This window comes from Diadema antillarum, unplaced genomic scaffold (assembly GCF_040938485.1).
Source record: "Diadema antillarum isolate AM-2024a unplaced genomic scaffold, OU_Dant_1.0 seq00001734_RagTag, whole genome shotgun sequence".
NCBI classification, from domain to species: Eukaryota; Metazoa; Echinodermata; class Echinoidea; order Diadematoida; family Diadematidae; genus Diadema; species Diadema antillarum.
The window spans coordinates 29,679-52,594 of NW_027272419.1; the positions used below are offsets into that span (position 1 = coordinate 29,679).

At 40.1% G+C, this 22,916-nt stretch overlaps 1 protein-coding gene across 1 annotated transcript; it reads left to right on the forward strand.

Annotated features, from left to right (window-relative positions):
- The first annotated feature begins 534 nt into the window (after positions 1–534).
- Positions 535–20,566, forward strand: LOC139711930 (neuronal acetylcholine receptor subunit alpha-7-like). The gene is made up of 7 exons (XM_071623776.1): positions 535–652; positions 7,649–7,809; positions 9,355–9,399; positions 9,951–10,060; positions 10,421–10,956; positions 14,508–14,858; positions 20,406–20,566. The coding sequence occupies exons 1-7, from the start codon at positions 535–537 to the stop codon at positions 20,564–20,566; spliced, it is 1,482 nt and encodes a 493-aa protein (XP_071479877.1).
- Positions 20,567–22,916: the final 2,350 nt, after the last annotated feature.

A 22,916-nucleotide genomic window follows, 5' to 3' on the forward strand; every position in this document is an offset into this window, starting at 1 on the left:
AAAGAGGATCAGACAGGCACTCTGATGTGTGTGTGTGTGTGTGTGTGTGTGTGTGTGTGTGTGTGTGGTGTGTGTGTGTGTGTGTGTGTGTGTGTGTGTGTGTGTTTGTCAGTATTTGCGATATCGAGCCTCCGGTAACAGAAGGACGTCCTCTAGATTAAATGACAGAGCAACGCAGGTATAGGACATTAAGCACCAAGGTAGCCTGTTCATTGTGGCGTACCGATGACCGATGACCGGTCTGCCCAAGAGTGAGAGTGTGGCGCCATTCTCTACACCACTGCATACCTTTCCCAGTTACCGTTTTTTTGTTCAGTTAATATCTCACAAATCGTGTGACTTCGTCAGGCCCTGATGCACTGCAGCCAATAATGATGAAAGTTAATCGTGGACGACTTGAGGACACTTCAACTCTCTCCTAAATGGCTCAGCGACATTAGTCCATCCTCTGTGGACTCACAATACCTTGTACAGTTGTATGGGATAATTAATAGACGCGACAACCTACATCTAGTACTTGACTACTGAATAATAATGATTAGCCTCCTGACACTGGTCGGCCGTCTGTTCCAGAGGAAGAGTCCTTTCACATTCATGACATCATCATCGAAACCGATGCTGGTTCTCTTCTTCGGTATGACCATCATGTTGGGTAAGTTCTACTAATCGTTTTAGAGCCCTCAACATGCATGATCATAAATCTGATTTGGTCACGTAGGGAATATTATTGATTTTCAATTATTGTCTTATGTGATTCATTTACTTGATTATTCAACTTCTGTTTCCGTTTTGATTGGCCCTAGACTTCTGCACTTATTCTTGTATACGTATTACTTCAGGCTTACATTATGGTTTTTACATCATTTTTTTTTTCAGTTAATAAAATCATTGTAAATCAATTTTGTTTTCGCGCTTTGTCATCATAATGTTTTTTCTGTTGTGGTGTTTGATGTTAATCTTTCTTTACATCAAAGCCCAACATTATTTGACAGACTAAATTGTACAGGCGATATACAGATGTATCAGAAATATCAATAGATGTGCATTGTCATCTAAGAGGAATATGTCAGTGTATATAATTCATGCATGCGCATATAGATTGTTTTAACTAGTAAATGGCAGGATTTCGAAGCGAAAAACGTTCTTGCAATGTATATTTGCAGTTTGCAGTCTTCACTTATAATAGGCCTACCCTAATTCCTGGCATTTAGAAATGCGAGGGGGAAATGCTTAGAAATAAAGAATAAAGCATAATATCACTGTAGCGCTCTTTACCATCAGTCTGTGTCTACAAGTTATGGACGCGTAGTTGGTGCAACATTATATAAAAATTGATACGAATAACGATTAGGCCTACTTTTCATAAGTCTCCGTGCTTCTAAATTCACATGACAAACTGTCGACAGATCCCTTCTTTCCACCCCTACACCCTTTTTTTATGATGATATCCCCTAGACACGGAATGATGAAAGAGATTATAGGAAACACGACAGTCTCGGACAAAAGTCAAGAGGTTACTGTCACTTTGAATGACACTTTTAATCATCTAGCTTAATGGCGCCATCTAATTATCTATCTACAACTTGAGCTTTCTTTGCTACAGAATCGTGATATCGCTGGCATAATAACTGATATGCGTATGGGAGCAGATTAAAACTTGATTAGATTAGTACTTCTTCATACAAACACAAAAAAGAGATAGCTCTATAGGACTTTGCTTGTTGTGTATGAAGGAAAAAAAACACACACATTATTTTCATGGACACCAAACAAAGGAGAAAGAGGGTTTAAGGTTCCTTAGAGTGTGGATAAACTGAGGATCATGTTACTGGTTTGCACATTGTGTATGTGTGTGTGTGAGAGAGAGAGAGAGAGAGAGAGAGAGAGAGAGAGCGTGAGTGTGTTTGAACATTAAGGGTATGGTAATAACACAGTGAACAAGACGAATTATGCACAAAGGGGACGAAGTTGACTTGTTAACTATTAGAATGAAACTGTCAGCTCCATCATAATTTTCGCTCTAACGTCCATCAGCCCATGTATCTATATTCTGTTCTTCTAGAGGATACCTTTGTTCATAATACTGTTTGAATAGTAAACATTAAGATAGAATTTAATTATCGTATTGCAGACGTCAGGTGCAAAGTGTATCCAGGAATAAAATCCAAATTCTATTTCTAGATCTTGTTTCCTGCCTTCATCATATACGGTGTGGGAACTGAGAGGAAATGCTGTGAACAAAGCTTGGTAATTGGGAATCAGAACGAAGAAAATAATGCAGGAAATTAGCAAGGGGTGTAGACAGGTGTTTTGGACCTGCCGCGCGCATCCAGGCTAATGCATTTTGCTCATGGCGCCTTGCGCGACAAACTCAAGATACCGCTATATCACAACTGCAAAGATTGTATGGCCTTCTCATTAAAGGAATGCTGTGAAAGCTCACTAAATTGCCTGCACACGCGCAAGCACACATAGATAGATTGTTTAGCTATATAATTTATATATATATACACTGCAAAAAGTTCGGTGTTAAATAGTGACCACCGAGCTGGTGTTAAATTTTCGGTGCTCATTTATGGTGTTAAATTAACACCTCCGGGTGTCATTTCCAATTTTTAAACTGTTTTTTGAAGAGTTTCTTAGTAACTGCACTTCTTGTTGATTTTTTATCTAAACAAGACGATCAAGAATTTTCCAGTAAAATACTAGATTTTTGAAAAAATGTGAAAATAAATTTACACCAAAGTAACACCAGCTTGTGTGGTCTCTTATTGAAGCTGGACGGGTGTTAAACCATTGATATTAACACCAACAAATATCAAATCAACACCACGTGGTGTCATTTTTGAATTAACACCAGTACAGTGTCAAAATAACACCAGGTACAGTGTTAAATTAACACCACGAAGTGTCAAGTGAACACTTTTCAACACCATCACAGTGCATTTTTAACACCTGTGGGTGTGGTCCTTTATTGAAGTTTGATCGGTGTTAGATTTAACACTCGTGGTGTTAAATCTAACACCGATGTTTTTTACAGTGTATATACATTTACACATGCATATTAGGTGCGTGTGTGTATAGAAGTAGTTATATAACTGCATACACACATACTTATTATATCTGTTCATTCAAATTCATGTTATATAGGTTACAATGTGATGAGGAGAGTCAATATTGACAGTGCTATTAAGGTCAACGTACAACAGACACTCATTGCTCCCACATAAAGACCATCGGGAAAGTTCATGGTGTTCTTCCAGATTTCATTGAATGAACCTATAGTGGGATGGGGACAGACACAACAGGGGTCAGATTTCAATCCGTAATCCGTTTTAGTGTCTCATTGTTTTGAAGCCCCGCCAAACATCTTGTACCACCATTTATTTTTATTTGTTTGTCTTTTTTCGACATTCTAAAGTGTTCCTTTCATTTGGATAACATTGTCACTTTCAATAGGGAAACCAGAAATTCTTTGTTAAAGCTAAAATTCATGTTACTTTAATAATTGAAAACGGTTTGCTTTATGCATTTTGTTTATGATAATAGCCATAGGGTTATTGAAATTATTGATTATTTCATGCGTCTTTATTTTATGCTATAAAACCCTTGTTGTTGTTATCATGTTGATGATTATATCATTAAAGTCACAAAATCAGTCATTTCTTCATCTTTCATAACCAATATAAGTCTTAGTATACTCCAGTTTTATAACATAAGTCTTATCTTTCATGTATTCATACTTACATTATATACCTGGTCAGTGGCGTATACCGTGGGTCAAGACATTGGGGGGCACCTCTTGGAAAAGTAATTTTGAGGGTGTGTATGCTTGTGCGTGCGTGCGTAAGTATGTGTGTGTGCGCGTGTGTGCGTGCGCTGTCAGTCTGCAAACTTAATGGGGACTACAATAACATAACGGAATGCGATACATTCCACAGCGCAGTCATTGAGCAACATTGTAAGTTTTCCTTACATGGATTATGGAATGACGGTGTGAAACGACAAATTACTGGCAACAACATCAGGAGAATTGCATAACAATTAAATGCGAGCGAGCGGAGCGAGCGAGCTTGAAAATTTTGACATTTTACAGTCCCAAAACTGCCGTTTGTAGCTATATTTTTTCGCTTTGGAAATTAAGGGGGCGCACCGGGCGCAACTGCTGGCAATTACTGGCAGCTACATCAGGAGAATGGCATAACGATTAAATGCGAGCGAGCGGAGCGAGCGAGCTTGAAAATGTTTTGACATTTTACAGTCCCCAAACTGCCGTTTGTAGCTATATTTTGTCAATTGGAAATTAAGGTGGGGGGGGGGGGGCGCACCGGGCGCAACTGCTGGCAATTACTGACAGCAACATCAGGAGAATTGCATAACGATTAAATGCGAGCGAGGGAAGCGAGCGAGCTTGAAAATTTTGACATTTTACAGTCCCAAAACTGCCGTTTGTAGCTATATTTTTTCGCTTTGGAAATTAAGGGGAGACGCACCGGGCGCAACTGCTGGCAATTACTAGCAGTAACATCAGGAGAATGGCATAACGATTAAATGCGAGCGAGCTTGAAAATGTTGACATTTTACAGTCCGAAAACTGCCGTTTGTAGCTATATTTTTTTGCTTTGGAAATTAAGGGGGGGGGGGGTGGGGGCGCCCGGTGCGCCCCCACCCCCCCCCCCCCCCCCGATCCGCCACTGGTAGTCAAGGGTGTCGGTTTATGTTCATGATTGGGGGAGGTATGATTGGGGGAGGTATGACCAGCGAGGGGGCGTCGAAGTGACCAAGCGGGGGAAAGATGACCAAATTCCGCACTGTAGAGCACCCCCTAATTGTTTGTGTTTGTGTGTGTGTGTTTTATATACATGGAAAAGTTAGGAAATAGGCAAATAGGCAAGGTCAAGTCTTATCATTGGCAATGCAAGGCATTTTAGTATAGACTAGTATTTAAAGCAACACTGCAAAATCAATGATCTAGCTTTGATATAACGAAGCTACATCACATTGCGCAACATTGCAGCGACTCTTTTTGCCGTTCGGATGTTCTGAGTACACTGCGCACATCCTGCTTGTATTCAGAATGCCAACCAGGAATCACGCTGAATCACAATCTTTTGTCGGCTCCGGGCTGTTTGAACAATATTTCACACTATATACCTCTTTAATTATGGTTAAAGAAATCTTAGCAAAAATATCTTATTTCTTTATTACCCTTTCATGTCGATCTCAAAAGCAGTTTACTAACCCTTGAATTACCATTTTGGTACGTTTAAAAAAAAACAAAAAAAAAACAGCGGATGGGGGGGGGGGCACGTGCCCCCCCCCCCCCCCCCCGTAGTTACGCCACTGTACCTGGTTAATGTTCAAACAGTTGCCAGCGATTATAATAGATGGGAAAGAAACGGCAATACATTATTCATATCGTGAATTGCCAAATGAATTACTTATGAGACAGCAGGTATGAATATTATAGAATTTTAATTGACTGACTTCCCTGAGTGGCTTTGTGACAGGTTCATTCTTGCGTTTCAAAATAACGAGGCGCGTGTAATGAAGTAGCCTCAGCCGTCATTGTCCCGATTTTCTGTGCTGTGCAGAAATTGTGAAGTGCATGCTGTTATTGCTGTTCAGAAATCGTAAAGTGCATGACTGTTAATGGTCGAACTGATTTGTTTAACCCTATCAGGCTGGGCCCTCGATCAGCTTTTTATTTTTTAAGAGCAGCTCAAGTTAAGTAGGAGTGCCTACTACGGCAATTATATCATGAGATGTTTTTTACTCTCTCCTAATTTTCATTTCAAAGTTTAATTGGCTTTTTCTGGAGCAAGGCGTGTATTGAAAGGGAGCCCATTTCATTAAACTGTGTGCACCGAGTGTCGTAATAACAACTGCTATTTCATCAGAAGCGTAAACCTGAAAAGGCTGATTGGTTGCTATACGAATAAGAATTTTCTCCCAAGGTCTGCGTATATACAACACGGTTACAAAGTCTACGTTTTGTTGTTTATAGATAACATTAATGACAGTGATATCGTGTACTTTGTCTATTGTTTTCCTGCATGTTTATGCAAAATAGCGCACTCATATTCATCTTTCGTGCCGTTCGCAGCAGTGGTTCATCACCCCCTGACCATTTTTATGAGCATACATTTCTTTGGGGCATTGCTATACACCTTCAGGAATCAAGTAGAAAGGATATAAGGTTATATTTAAAGAACACACTTTCCATAAAATGGAGAATGAGAAAATTATGACACAAGGGGTACAGGGAGTATCTTCGCCACCTCACCCTCCCCCCCCCCCACACACACACACAGAAAAAAAAAAATGTCCACCGTGTACGACCCTGAATGATTTCCCCCTTTCTTTGAAATTATCCTTATTCATACTTCAAAGGACAACAATAACATCACATAATTCTCATTAACGTGCATTACCAGGTATAACACCAAACAAAAGTAAATAAATACTTTGGAGGATTAACGGAAGCACGACACGGGGGGGGGGGGGGGTCATCCCACGAGACCGACACCAACGAGTCATACAGCCCACGTATTCGACATTGAAAAAAAGGTCCACAGCACACGTGTCACATTCCCCATGAGATCGACATTAGGTAAAAACAGCCCACGAGGTTGACAATACAACACGGGGTTTGATGTGTCGGTCTCGTGGGCCTTGCTTGCTTAGTGTCGAATTCATGGGTTGTATGACTCGTTGGCTTACTCGTGGGCTGTATGACTAATGAGCTGAATGATACGTATAGGCTCGTGGGTGTCGGTCTCGTGACGGCCATCCTTCACGAGTCCGACATCCACTAGTCACAAAGCTCACGAGTCATAATGGTCCACGAGCTATAGGCACTAGGTGAACAAGTCAGAAGTATCGAATCAAGATCAAGATCTATAGTAAAATGGTCACACGAGCCATACGGTCAACCAACTCTATTGAAGTAGATTGAGGTAAACAAAATAGGTAATGTTTTTGACAGACCTTTCTTTAATCGGGGTCATCCCACGAAACCGACACCCATGAGTCACACGGTCCATCTGACCTTGACAGTGAAAAAAAAAAAAGGTCCAGGAGTCATACAGCCCATGACCTCCATACTACGCAATATAAGGCCCATGTAGGCAAAATAAGGCCCATCATGTCGACACTAGCCAAATATACGGCCCTTGAGTCTGACACTAAGCTAAAAAGACCCACAAGACCGAAACCGTGATGGGAAAAAGCTTGAGGTAAACAAATTATGTTTTTGGCAGACCTTTGTTTAATCAGGATAGTTTCATGAGCCCGACACCCACGAGTCACACAGCCCATGACCTCGACATTGTAAACAGGTCCATGAGTTATCTAGCCCATGAGCTCGACACTAGGCAAAATAAGGCCCATGAGCTCGACACCAGGCAAAAAAGGGCCCATGAGTCTAACACTGTAGGCAAAATAAAATGCACCGTGTGACACGTGGGTGTTGGGCTCTTGGGATGACCACGATCAAACAAGGGTCTGTCAGAAAAATAATCTGATTACCTCAAGCTTTTTCCATTACATAATCTCTTTATACATTTTCCCCAATCTTACGTGTGGAACAGTTATTGGTAAATCTTTCTATTCTCTGTCAATACGTCCTGTCATATCTAACATCCAGTGTCCAACGCACTTCACTTCGATGGCATACGGGAGATGAAGAAAAAGCTACACCATGACATCATCACGAATTACGGCCCGACTACCTTCAGACCAGTCAAGAACGACTCCACTGCTGTCCGTGTCGGGATCCGCATGTTGGTCGATCACCTCGTTGAGTTCGTGAGTCATCCTCAGAACATCACCTTTATTGAGGGAAAATTGTTCTGAATTTTTATTCAAATTTACGACATATAACATTAACGCAATGTTGAGTTACAAACTGATAAGAACTGTGATTCACACATAGAAAATTTCGTGTTAAAAAACAAAAGCAAAAACAAAACAAAACAAAAACAGGCGTCTCCAAGTTATAACCATGCACGCTTCAAGTGATGCTTACATTCCAAGCTCTTGAGGTAATTACATAAGCATAACACGGTAGGCAGTGGTTTGGCATTACGCGTCATTAACATGATTGATACTTTGTGATACGCTGTCATGTGCCGTAAAAATCTTAACAGCACTGCAGTATAAAAGTCTAATATTTTTCGTCACTGGAGCTATTCATTGATGTTATCGATAAAGTGCATTGGTACGGGCTTGTCAGAATTATTGTACCTTAAGGCTGGGTTCACATAGAAGTATACGGTATACGGTATTCGCTATTCGCTGTTCGCTATTCGCTATACGGGCATGGCGGGTCACATAAGGTAGCACACGTGTCCTACTTTAATATTCTTTTGGCGCCTACCTGAAGTTAATTTCTGTAAAGAAAAAAGAACAAAAGAAAACATTTTTTTTTCCAAAATGACTTATTGATATTCGAAAATAAACTTGCTTTGGGCTAACTTAAAGCAGAGAAATCACCTCTGCATATTATTGAACTTCTAAATACAACTTTTAATGATTTTTCAATGGGGTTAGTTCAGCCAGTCGATCGAGATGGGGTTATTTGAGCAATATGATTTTTACACACTAAAAACTTATTATTATTTTTTTTGGGGGGGGGGGGGGTGTGGGGGAGAGGGAACTCATGTGATTGGTAATACTGTAGTTATGTTTCCAAATATCTATTTTAATATTTCAAATATGTATCAGCCTAATTGATTTCATCAGCTATTCCTAATTTGCTGTGATGACGTCATTTTTTATGGTGGTTGCGTGTGGGGGGGGGGGGGGGTACCTTAATTCTACTCTCCTATTCCAGCTCTGTGAACTCATAGCAAAAGTGAAATAATAAAGAAATCATTTTATAAACAATATTTTCTTGGATTAAATCTATTTCCACATTATTTTCAACTTATTATAAGAATAATTAAGTAATTAATTAGATATTCCAATAAAATGAGGACCAAGAAATCTTATAATTTGTAACTTATACCTTATTGAACCAAAGCACGCATTCAGAACACCAGCTACCACACCCGAACAGGATGGTATACGCTGCATGAAAATCGAACAAGCACGATTTCCATAATACTATACTATACTATACGCAGCTATACGGCATTTTCGAATAGTGCCCTCTTATGTGACCCGGTATTAGGAAATCCTATTGTTCGATTCAAGCTATTCGTGTGCCCTCGAAAACCTGCACCATATACCCGAATAGTATACTCCTATGTGAACCCAGCCTAATTGTTGGAGTACAATACATGCAGCTGTCACGTGTATCATGTTCGTTTTTGCTTGGTCGTATTTTGGTACGTTTATCTTTTCTTTCAGGATGAACCTCAGCAGCAAGTGACAATCTTTTGCGCAATCAAGATGGTAAGTTGAAACTCTGTTTCTTCTGTGAAAAAAAAAACCCAAAACAAACGTACATGTAGAGATCCGTACGTAATGCACAGGAACATAATTTCTTAGAAGCGCTTCGTCGTCTGAAGTTGGCAGTGACTTTATAAGTAACTTTCACCTGTAGTTAGCCGAGTTCATTATCGTTTGAAAATTGTGGGACTGTATTAGCGTCGCTTGCAACTTAAAGGAACACACGTACAATTAATTAAAGGCAAAGGAAAATATTTAAAGGGTTTTTGGAGGCTCCCCCGAAAATTTCAGGATCTGGAAGCCAAATTAGTGCTGGGATATCAAGTCTGCTGAATATCTGTTTCATGAGTGTACTTTATGGAGTTCTATTTTCTCACTCCCCTGCAATTTCTACAATTACATTCTAGTCAATGGGTGAGATTTTCAGGGACGCTGGAGTGTGTTTGTGTGCCTTTTTTTTGGGGGGGGGGGGGTTCTCGTTTGTTTAAGTATTATCATTATTTTTTTTTGTAGTATCAAACAGACATCTTACAAACATCTGATTCATCTGACAGATTTGGAGAGACGAATACCTAACCTGGAACGAAAGTGACTACGGTGGGTTGTCAGTCATTGAGGTTGACGTAGACCAAATATGGACCCCGGCCATCACTCTGCTGACAAGGTAGCAGCAAGTATACACTGTCATTTCAAAATTAGTTCCATTTTCTATTTGCGATGTATCACTCGTTGCGCGGAGCAAATAATGTCTTCGTTTGTCAGAACATGCGTTTAATGTTCGATGAGATTCTCTTTGTGACAAAGAATATTAAACAAATGAAATTTGTAGTCAAAACAGTTATTGCTTGTCTTCTGGCCAATATTTTCAACAGATGACTTTCTCTTTAATCTTTCTGTATAAACTTGTTTTTCCTGGAAAGGAATTCGATGTGTTCGTTCCTTCATTTTGTTTACCCTATTGTCGTTTTTATGAAGAAAACCGTTGTTTGTAAGAACACTGTTCGTCGTATGACTTTGTACACAGCAACAGCCAAGATTTTCTGACATTGTCCCACCGCCGAGCCTTCCTGTCTTCAAACGGCGACATCGACTGGCTGTCACCGGCCGTCATCACCAGTTCCTGCATCTTCGACGTCTACCTCTTCCCCTTCGATATCCAGCGCTGTGTCTTCGAGTTCGCACCGTGGTCCAACTCCAGGAACCGGGTGGACTTCTTCCACTTCTACGAGAAGAATGAGACCACCGTGCACAGGTATCGCAACAACGGCGTGTGGGAAATCAAGGAGGAGAAGGTTGAGATTAAGCTGCGGAACTACAGCTGCTGTGACGAGTCTTTTGCGGAGGTGTATTACAGCATAGCTTTCCGCAGAGAGTCCAAAGTGTACATCCTGGGTATCATCATTCCATCCCTGCTTCTTTCACTCTCAACCGTTCTCATCTTCATGCTGCCTCCAGAGTCCGGAGAAAAGATCTCGTTCGGGATTACGAACCTCCTGGCTATGATTCTCTTTCTCGAGACGGTCCGAGCCGCCATGCCCGCCACGGGTTCCCCGGCGCTTGGTAAGTCTGCTTTCGTTTCCTGTTCACAAGCTAATTGACCTCTGACGTTATACGTTACATGAAGCCCAGAAATACAGCTTTTATATTTGTGTGAAGTGCTTTTAATAGGGACTTCTAGACTTGCACGTCCACACAGTGACCTGCTTACTTCGCAATTCTAATTCACTGCCAATGCGTCACTTTGTCTCTCTAGTCTATAGTCCACCACCCAAATCGAGAACGCATCCATCTCGATTTTTCCGCCATCTTTTGATCCAGCGCGCCGTTCTCGCGTCTGACGTAAGATCGAACTTCATACGCAAGAGATGGACGACAAAGAGGCTAAAGAAAACATCATGAAAGCTTTCCTGGTATAGATCAGAATCGAATTTCTTATGCTCTCAGAACTTGAATTCAGCATTCGCATGGCTATTTGCGTTGCATAAGATCATGACTTGGCTTACTTGACTTAAGTCAGGTAGTATTCCCAAGATCCATGGGTGATGTCCCTCCAGCGCTCTCTGTTCTCCATTACACTCGCAATGTCCTTCGTGTCATGGAGACCAGTGTCATTTCTGAGTGTGTCTACGTATGTGTGTCGAGGCCGTCCGCGCCTTGCTCTCCCGTGTAGTGGTTCCCATAGTAAGACTGAGTGTAGTGTTAGCTCAGGGTGTCGTTGGGCATGTCCAGCAAGCCTTAGCCTCCTCTGCGCTACTTTGGAGCTAACTTTTGGAAAGGTCCCATACAGTTCTGAGTTAGTGATCTTCATCATATATTGGTTGATGTTTAGAGCCATCCTGAGCATCCTTGTGTAACAGGCATCTAAGATTTTAGTGAGTCTCCTCGTCATAGTCCAAGTTTCAGACCCATATTGAAGTACCGACTCGACTATGGCAGTGAAGAGACGAACTTTAGGGTCCTTCTGCAATCTTCATTTCCAGACAGCTTTTAAGCTATATTACATGCTGTCCACCTCTTTCTTGTGGCTATGTCCTTCTAAGAGCTTTTGATTTTGGCTCCAAGATAAAAGAAGTCATTCACTAGCTAGCTGTATTGGCTTCCCACTCATACTTGTGATCCCTTCTGGCTCATAGATATTCTCGACCAAATATTTTGTCTTTTGTTTGTTCATTGTAAGTCCTACGCTGGAAGATACCGCCTCTACTTCCCTCATGAGCTCCTCCGCATCCTTCGCTGTGTTTGTCAACAGGGCAGTGTCGTCTGTGAACTCTGTGTCTGATACTTTCTTGGCCTTGACTCTCCTGCTCCGTGCTGATATCAAAGTAAATCCAAGATCTGGCTTCTTCTCTAATGCTAAGCACATACAATAATCTCCTGCAATATGAAAGAGGTAGGGAGCCAGTGTATCGCCTTGAAGTATACTCCGGCAAGAATCTTGAAGTAGTCTGGTTTACCATCAGGTGTGATGACTGTAGCTCTAGTATTGATATAGAGCAGGAAGGGGCCCCGTTTCATAAAAAGTTAATATGATAACAACTCTTGCTGGAATGTCAATTGTCATGGTAACGACATGAATGCAGCTTCCTGATTGGCTGTTGCTATAGGAAGTTGTCATTCCAGCAAGAGTTGACATCCTAACATCTTTTATGAAACGGGGCCCAGGTCAACAATCTTCTCTTCTTTGGGATGCCGTAGGCCAGAAAGATTCTCTTGAGCATTCCCCTGTCGATGGAGTCAAAGGCTTTCCTGAAGACAATGAAGACCATGACAGCAGAGAGGTTCTTAGCTCTGGCTCCATCTAGAATTCTTCTGAGTGTTAGGATGTGTTAGTTAGTCTTCGTCACTATATATGTCAGTGAAATACCTCTATAATTATTGATATCTGTGAAGTCAACTTTCTTTGGAACAGGGATAATGTTACTTATCCCCCGTTGTTCGGGGGAACCATTTCATTCAGAGCCCCATTACAAAACCCTAGAATGATTTCATTGAAGTCGCATCTCTTCATCACCTCTGAGGAGATACCGTCCTCTCCGTATGCCTGGCCTTCTGTGACATTTTCCTTTGCTATGTGGACTTCATCTAACGTAAAAGGCTCTGCTGATATTACCAGGGAGGTGAGCTCCTCCCTGATATTACCAAGTCCCCGAAGATTTGCTTGACCGCTCCAATGTTCGATGTATTAGGTGGTGGTTGACCCAGCACAACCTTGAAATAAGCTAGCAATTTCCTCTTTCTGTTCTCAGTGTTTGTTCCTTGAATCTGATTTGTGCACCCTCTGTTTCTTCGTGTTATCTCGTTTATCAACCTCCAACTCTCTTTACGCTTACATCTGTCGGCTGCATTCTCTACTCTCCTGATCTTTCCTGTCAGCAGCCCCTCTTCAACCTTGGTGAGCTCACCGATTCTCTCGTCTACTTGTACCCTGTGATACGCTCTCTGTTGGATCATTGTGATATTGATCTTTGGCTGTTCTGAAAAGTTTCATGGCTGCAATAACTCTGAGGTCCACTGTTTTATTTTCCCTACTCTTCTTTTCCTTTTTTGGTATCATCGTCTTGTTAGCTTCTGTTATGGCTGAGACAAACTTCCCATACCTCTGCGACACTCTGTCTGTCGCGCTTTCCACGGTGTCATTATCCTTGCACGAAGCACTAAAATAATCTGTTCTTCACTTCCACACTGTATTGTCTCTGGAGTTCAGTGTTTTCCTTGAAAGCTTTCCAGTCATGCACAATTCTTTTGGGCTGGGCCTTGACTTTTCTCAGACTTAATCTGACCTCAGCCATAACAAGCCTGAGATCATGAAGTGATTATCTTCCAACGTGCAGCAAGAACGTATGAGAAGATAATTGATTCGTGAAGTCACATAGTTCGATCGCCATTTCTGATAGAACTATAGCTATTAATTAGCTATCAACGTCGAAGCGCGGGATACGACCAGATGCAAACTCACAATATTGACATGATGTTTGTGACGTCATCACGTCCACCTGTTGACTCATGGTCAACTGAAAATGTTGATCTAAGCCCGCCGCACACTATACGATCTGACAGGTCGTAAGACCTTAAATCCAGGCGTGCAATTGGGTCTAATAAATTTAGCATGTCGAATTTCTACGACCTGTCGTGGGCTTTTAGCCAATCACATTACAGTATTATACAAAGAGTGAAGAAGGGAACGCAATGCGCACTGAGTGCGCTTTTCTATACTCATTGGTAACAATCATCTGCTGAATTCAAAACAGTCGTAAGCCTACATGGTTGTGTAGTCTGGTCGTATCGTGTGCGTTGCCTGGTTGTACGACCTGCTTGGTCTCATGGTCTTTAAAAGGTTGTACGATCTCAGGTCGTATGTAGTGTGCGACGGGCTTTAGGTTTATCGGAGGCAGCAGGATTAGTCGACTACGATTTTTTCATGCTCTTCCGATCGACCAGAAAGACGTTATATCGACACTGCTGCATCTAAAAGTCTCTAATGATTAAGACATGATTTAGTATCTGGTTACCTTTTTTATTTTGATATGCTACAATTTTACTTATTTTCTGTTCTGATTTCGATGCTTACCCCTTTTAATTGCCTTTGCCAATCTTCATACATCTGCTTTCAGCAAACTACATCTGCGCTATGGTGGTCCTAGCCTGCTCCTCCCTCGCATTTGAGGCCCTTGTTCTACGCATGTACAGCAGGGATGACGTCATCAAAGCTCCCGGGTGGCTGTTCCGCGCTTTTATTGCAGCGCGAAGAATGTCACGTGCACAGAGCCATCGCAACAGCACGGACAACATCGTCGGCGAAAGCCATGACGTCATCGAACCACTCTCACTTCCAGCCTACAAGACAGACAGAAACGAAGAAAACATGATCCCGCCCAAAAATAGTTTAGGACATAACGTTCAGCCATGCACAGGGGCAAAAGACGATCCTTTAGTTTGCAATGATACTGACCCGGATGTAAAATGTAAGGGATGTCGAGAACATCCGTATAGCGGTTCTGTGGACAACAATCAGTTGTGGAAAGAGTTTGTGTTGTCTATCGAGAGAAAAGTGGCTCTATTTTTCCTCGTTTGTATCGCCGGAAATATAACATTTGCAACTTTGCAAATGTACATTTCGACTTCGTCACAGAAGCACTTCTTAGATTGAATGATGCATGCTTGGCTTCAATTCTCTGTTTTGTTTTGTTTTGCAAGTCTTATGCGGTGAATGCAGTGAAAAAAAAATACATCCTGTACAACGAAATACAATGTTTTAATCTGGGAAAATGTCCAAATAAACCTCGCAATATGGAAAATTGATACCGCCAATTTTGTGAGAAAAGTGTGCAGCACTAGTTGATATACATGTCAAAGTAGATGTCGGTGTGGCAAGATATGTTTGCAAGAGTATTTTAAGCTTGTGTGTTTTTCTATAGCGTAAGTACCTTTTTCGTGTCAACTTTTCAATTCAATTCAGTTCTATTCATTCTAATCGTCTAATAAAACGTATAAATGGAAATTCAGTGCGGGATTTTTACATACGTAAATGATGATGTTTAGATAAAAAAAGAAACGTCGCGAACATGAAATGGTACATCATGAATGAATACCTTCAAGTGTGTAGGATGAATGCACTTCCTTCCATTTTGTAAATAATGTGTAAAACGAAAATGGGAAACTGTGACCCGGCAAGAGAGGCTGCCAGGTGCCACAACGCTTGAAAACCAGCCAGTGAACTCGACGCTTGGGTCCACACAAAGATACATAAGCACGTGTAGGTCCAGGATTCAAGCACATAACATTGAAGTCTGTATGCCACGACAGTTTTGCGTGTGGCGGGACGATTTAATTTGCACTGACATTGGTTTGATACGAAATTCCATCATACACTCACACTTTGATACAGCGTGCATGTCATTCGCCAAGAAGTATTAATAGCATTTACACATATAATTGATATCTCTATACTATACTCTTTGGCGTCTGGTGATATGTGTCCATTAAAAGAAATTCAAGCGAATCAAAGAAACAAAAACAAATACGGATCTAGAAATTCTGCAGCAGAATTCAAGCTCTCGTAGAAACATTTTTTTTTTTTCATGAGCATCAATGTCTTCGGAAGACCGAATTTCCCGTTCGATTCGCATTTTAAAAGGGAGTATATTTGCCGTGAAATGGAATTCTTTGCTGTGAACGTACGTCATTGCCCAATATCGTTAGCCTATCAGTACTTTTTTTTCTAAGAATTATATTGATGTATTATACGAGATGAATAAGATAGCGTACAAGATTACACATTTTCAACTCAGTCGAATGTGAAATTTTGTACATGTATTCATTGTGACTTTATAAAAAAGGAATAGAAACAGCCCATCAATGGTACGTAGATAAAGCATGGCGTCAGCCAAAGCACAAAATATGTATACATATACATTGTAATAGGCATTAGTTTAACCAGCCAGCACTGATTCCGGGGGGGGGGGTGGGACGTTGCAGCCCCTTCTTTTTTTTTATTTCTTTGTTAGTGATTTGCTTTTATAAAAAAAGAAATCACCTTGTAAGCTCGCACGTTGACCACATGCATGCAACTCTGAAATTAGAATTGAACTGAAATTGATGCCTATTTATTCTCTTTTTTATACCTTATCAAAAGTAAAACAAGAAAACACCTCTCTCATCGATACCTTGGGGAGGTCGAGTGGGCGGAGAACGTAATGTATACGGCACTTGAACATGAAGATCACTCGAAAAGTCTGTTGTTACAGGCAGGCACGTGACATACGTCTGATGGCGGAGAATGGCGACAGTTCAACAGAAGGAGGGCATGGGGAGGGGGTGCTGTGAATGTAAAGGCGTTGACAAATGGAAAGCACAGGTCTGTGTGTATTCATTATACAAGAAGCGGCCATAAAATTGCATTTATTTTCTAATACATCAGAGGAAAATAAACCTGTAGCAACCGTAATTCTCTGCAGAAGTTCTCTGAGAAGGATATCAGTGGTTTCAGTCTTGCTCCTATTAAAAACAGAATACATTAGAGTGAAAAAGGTTGTGCAGGTTTAAAGAGGAAATCCACCCTAGAAATAAATAGACTCCATAAGAAAGAGAAAAATATTCCCAACAGAATGATACAAAAATAAAACATTAAAAAAAAATCATAAAACCACCCAAAGTAAAGAAGAACAATGTTAACTGATATATCTTGGTATGGGAACATGCTTTCACTTGTAATAGCTAAAAAGACAATTTTTTCTGAATTTTGTATATAACATGTTATGAAAAATGGTGAGGGTATACCATCAACAACTCGCTCATTTGAATATTCATAAGAACTAGTCAAGAAATGTCTTCCCCAAAAATGTGAAGTTTCAAAATATCAGATCTTCCTTGTTTCTTATCCAATTTTTGTCGTTATTGTATCATTCTGTAGGGAATCTTTTTCTCCTTCAGTTGAAGCTTATTTATTTTGCATTTGGATTCTCCCTGGTAGTGTGGAAAGGTCACAGATTGGGAAGGCTGGTCTGGGCCCCGTTTCATAAAACTTGTTATCAGTGACAAGTTGTCATAGTTGCTATAAGCTACTGAAATCCTTGCATCTGATTGGCTAAGAGCAAATTTGTCGCAGAAATGTGGCAGTTGTCACTGATAACAAGTTATATGAAACGGGACCCTGATGTGAATATCTTCGAGAATGCCTGTAACAAATCGTGTGCTGTTTTTTTTATCACTGATCTCTTTGTATTAAAGTGCACACACAGCCAAAGAATCTTGACTAGAGTCGACCAGTGCTGATGAGTATACGTGCTCGATGCATGTATTCGCTGACTGGTGCCTTTCATGGTTTTCGAATGTGCCCTGGTAGGCAGCGAATGAACTGTGGTATCCATGAATCCCAACATACAAATGGAATAGCGGCAATATCGTCACCTCAATGTACAATGTATCCGTCAGGTGGTGATAAATATTTTTGTTTCATTAAAAAGTACAATTTATTTGGCAATTCCATTAACTTTCTTCCAGTACATGCAGCTTTATATTGTTTATGATGATGATGATGATCAACCCTTTGCCTAATCATATTTGCTTGATTTCATTCTTTTTTATGGTGCAGAGTTGCAATCTAATTTGCCCAGGAGTACATTTGGGCTACATCATGCGAAAGGCATGTGGGCCTGTGTTGACCCTGCTTGTATTAAGTTTGATAGGGAAAACATTTAAATCTATTTTTTTTTTTTTTTGTGGCAGATAATTATCTGCATAGCATTTCATGTTATTGAAACAAATTGGAATGAGATCACCTCAAACTGGAAGTCAAGAGTGAATTTCTGTACAAGTTTGAAATTCTATAACTTAGTTAATTTTGCATCAGATAATGACAATTTTTTTTTTAAAAGGTTGCATAATTTTTCTCTGTCTGTGAAGTTTGATACCAGCATAGAGTGGAGTTTTACTTTTTGAAGTGTGCCATTTATTACACTTGACCTGAACCCAAACAGTGCAATTGCGCTGTCAATTTATCATAAGATTATTAAATTTCATTTGCCACAAGATAAATAGACATTTCTCACTACTGAAGAAAACCTATTAAAAGCTGAAGAAGTGCTGAGTCTGCTGGATGATGCCGTCATATGAGCAGACCTGTAAATATATGTGTGTGTGATATTGCGCTGCGCTGTACTACATGAATATCAAAGTCATGATTGCGTAGGCAGGAGAAAGCTCTTCTCATTCACATTATTCCAAGTTGCCGTGTGATGTGTGCCCAGGAGAGTCGAAAGCTGTCGTATAATATGAAAAAGTGACAATTTTGTGAATGTATGCTAGGACTGATTCAAACATAGGGGGTGCCAGCCAGCGCCTAGCCTGCATTATGCATGCTCGCGAATCGTATTATATACCACACATTTAAACCACACATATCAATAGAATGCAGGAAAGAAAAATGAGGGAAAGAAAAAAAAAAGCCTCTTTCTGTTAAAAAAGAGGACAGCTTATATCAATATGCTGTTTGATTTGAATAACGATATATGCAAATAAGACCGAAAAAGAGAGATGTGTAAAATCAGTGTGTATTTCTTTTTACTCTCGCGATCGGCATACATGCATGGAGGACAACATGGGTTACTCATTGTGATTCCTGACAAAAATAAAACCCAATGCCTAGCTCAAAGAGCGCCATCTACAACAGACAATACTGAGAAAATTTAGGACCGATTGTTGTTTGCTGTTCAGTGTATAGGCTCGCTATTTATGTAGTGCACGTTATTGTTGATAACGCAAAACCAACAAAGACTGTATTTATCACAGAACCATTTTTTTTTAACGAGATAACAGAATATTTTGTCAATCAAAGTCTTATGCAATTGAATGTTATGCTAAGTTTAGGCATACTGCAAACGCCTCATATACAAAGTTTTCATAAGTAACGTAGTAATACAGAATAGTTCTGATCTCTTTGCGAACACCTCCCGTCGCAGGCCCACACTCTCCGGGTGAACCAATTCCAGGGATATCGCTCCTTAACAAGAACAGACAATTCTTCCCTGGGCCCCGGCCAGCGTCTCCGAGCTCGTTCCAATTTCACTCATTTTTTAAAAAGTGCATCACCATGTCATCGTCTCAATAGGTGGTTTGCATGAAAACAAAGCAAAACACAACAAAACAGAATATATTACTGTGCTCTTTGTTGAAATGGGAGTAAGAAGAGACAGTTGACGATATCCTCACCTCATTCCAATCGTGATTGGTGACCAATATATTACCTTATAATGAAAACATTTCAAAGGTTCATATAACTGTTCTTAAACTGACCAGAATAAGAATTAAAATGTTAATAAACAAGTGCTATTATCCTGTTTGGTTTATTCCACCATGAGCTAGACACTTATTAAACAAGGCCTACCAGCTCAATATCAACTGAAAAACGCCCAAGAGCCAACGAACTCGACACTAGACGAAAAGGCTCACGGGCTCGACATGACATCACGAGGCTTAGTGTTGAGTTTTTTTCTTTTTGCTAGTTTCGAGCTCGTGTATCTTATTAGCCTTGTGTGTATTGGCCTTATTTCCCTATTGTCGAGCTCACGGGTCTGTTTTACTTGGTGTCTAGCTAATGGATCTGTTTTACTTGGCGTTTAGCTCGTGTGCCGTATTAATCGTGGGTGTCGAATTCGCGAAATGACCCCAAAGTCTCTTCTCTGATTGTAATCACGTTCATCATGGAGAAGCGTCTCCTTCAGTGTCTAAGTGTCTTTCTTTCTTTCTTTCGCATCTGAGCTTGGATACAAGCTCCCTCAACTGTCACGGCAAACTTTGAATTTACTTACCCATTTTTTTTTTCTGCCGCATGCCTTCCCGCCAGCAACAAATACACACACACACACACACACACACACACACACACACACACACACACACACACACACACACGTACTCTGTCATCAGTCTATACCTTTCATTACCTTCGCTGATACATCTCGAATTACTTACTCTACGTGTCGATATTTTCTCTCTTTTATCCTGACAACAAGATTGGCGGAACAATGGTTCTGGCGGTGCACCAAACTTCAGCCCAAACTTTGGCGGGGATTGCACAAGTTACAGACGGGACAGATGGCTATCCCGTCCCCCTTATCTGCAAAGCGAGTCTGTGAACGTGACGGTTCATGGGGGAGGGACAATCGACGTATAACCCAGTAGGGTCGGTGATGTGAAAGAGCGCAGGTGTGTTCCACAAATGCGATATGAACTTCTATTCATAAACTGTATCAAATCACATTCTCACTCCAACATGAAGAAATAAAATGAAAAATTGCAAACTCTTTGTTGTTCTGTCATAATCATTACAATCACTATTACCAGCCAAAGAGATACGCCACAATGCATTGTTCAACTATATCACAGCGCTTACAATATATGCATGTACAAAGAAAAATAAGATACGTCAAATCATTATTAAGGAAAAAATACAAGTTTGCAACATTTTCTTTTAGAGTGTACTGAAATTGCATATTTGATGAGAGTGGGGAGTTTGTTCCATTCCTTTGTTGCTGTAACAGTGAAAGTACGGTCCCAGCAGCAGGAGTTTGGGGTCAAGAAAGACGGAAGGGGTCGACATGAAAGATGTGTATATTTTATATATATTTGTGTGTGTGTGTGTGTCTGTGTGTACATGTGTGTGTGTTAATGTGTATTACTTGCAAAGATTAATGACAGATATAAAGATATTATCTGTGCAAACTTGAAAGGACTTGGAGAAAACAATAATAATAAAGAAATGTACCATACACTCGCTTTAAAAAATACTTTTATTCATAACTGTGATTAAACTTATCAAAGACGCCAATTTTATCGTATCTCAGGAACATAGGAAGGATGATTGTATCAAGCAAGTTTAGAATTTGAAAAGAAATCTAAAGGTGCTGCGGAAGGGGACTTTATGCTGAGAGTAGCATCAAAGTTACTTTATAACAGCTAAAAAGGATGACCCAAGTGAGACACACATAACTAACACAAACTTGATAAGCTAACAATATGACAACAGCATAGTTATGATACTGTCTTGATTAGACTTGTTTGCAGTCTTTCTAAGTTTCGTTTTTGATATCACCGGCTTTATATAAAGCAATGTATATTATTTTCAGGCATACGCGTCAATATTTAAAACACAACCAGGAATAGTAATATGTCATTATAACTCTTGGGCCAAACGACACAAGAAATTTGTCATGACAGAACACAATCATATATCATTGATAGTATCACGATGTACAGATCTATAGTAAGTTGCGAACTCTATCCTGAGAAATAGAATAACAACATATATATACATGTATATATACATAAATATATATATATATATATATATATATATACACACATATATATACGTACATGATATTTCAAGTTGATTATAGTTGTACAGAGAGCGTGTTCTCCGTAATTCCTTGTGATGTTCCCTTTTATTTGTTTATTTGTTTATTTGTTGTTGTTTTGTTGTTGTTGTTGTTGTTGTGTTTATTTATTTATTTATTTATTTATTTATTTTTTTTTTTTGGGGGGGGGGGTAATCTTTCCTCCAGCGGATACCGTTACAAGGTACTGATCTGTTTCTACAGGTATCTATTGACGTTTGAAGGCCAATTGCAATTTTCTTCTGCTTTTTAGCTGTTTTCCCGAAAGAAAGAAAATGGCGAAATCACAACTTGGAATGATGGTCAATTTTGGAGTGAGATAACATTATTATAGTCATCAACACATAATAGTTATGCCGAGGCATGCGCGACGGCTCAAGAGTAAAGTAAAACTTGGTTCTATAGTCCTTGCGAAGCCTCTTGTTCTTATCGAACTACATTGTATTTAAAATTGGTCGTATTTCAATTTTGCTGTCATTCTTCACAGTTGTCAATTAACTGTGACTTAATGTTTAAGTAATCACTTGATGACGATCAACATAAATAGTGTATCTCGAAGAACAAGAAATTCCACATCATTACATTTATGGGGGCGCAAACATGATTTTGTTAAGTTTCGTTTTGTGCTGTTCTGTTGTTATAGTTTAGAAAGTCTAGACCTACAGGCAAGGTGTGTGCGTTAGCAAAAATCAATATTCTCCCTTCTTGGGTTTCTCCTTCCACCGGTGTACTTTTTTATCCTTTCTTATACCTCCTCGCCGTTTAAGAAAAAATACATGAGGGAAAAAAAACATTGCAGAAAGGGAACATAACCGATATTCGCGGGATCCCTGGGGTATTTTGCGACACTTTCCTTGCCAGAAATCACAAAAGGCTTTCACCCCCTTTAGAAATTCCACAATCAAGGTACAATCGGGCCGACCTTGAATTTATCGCCTGGCTGGGAGTCCGGGGCGTCAGATTCACAACGTTGTGAACTTGTGAGAGAAGAGATTGCAAATGTTCTATATATAACTCGTCCCAATTGTCGGTACCTCACCGGACCAAAACAAGTTCTTTCAGTCTTTATCAAATTGTCGAAAAGTCAAAGGAAACACCATAATGTGGAGTATACGATAAAAGAGCAGT

What these genes read in the sequence shown, in the direction of transcription:
- LOC139711930 (XM_071623776.1), top strand. Translation starts at nt 535, where the DNA reads ATGATTAGCCTCCTGACACTGGTCGGCCGTCTGTTCCAGAGGAAGAGT. An exon ending in CGGTATGACCATCATGTTGG is followed by an intron (nt 653 to 7,648) that starts GTAAGTTCTACT and finishes TCTAACATCCAG; the next exon opens with TGTCCAACGCACTTCACTTC. An exon ending in TCGATCACCTCGTTGAGTTC is followed by an intron (nt 7,810 to 9,354) that starts GTGAGTCATCCT and finishes CTTTTCTTTCAG; the next exon opens with GATGAACCTCAGCAGCAAGT.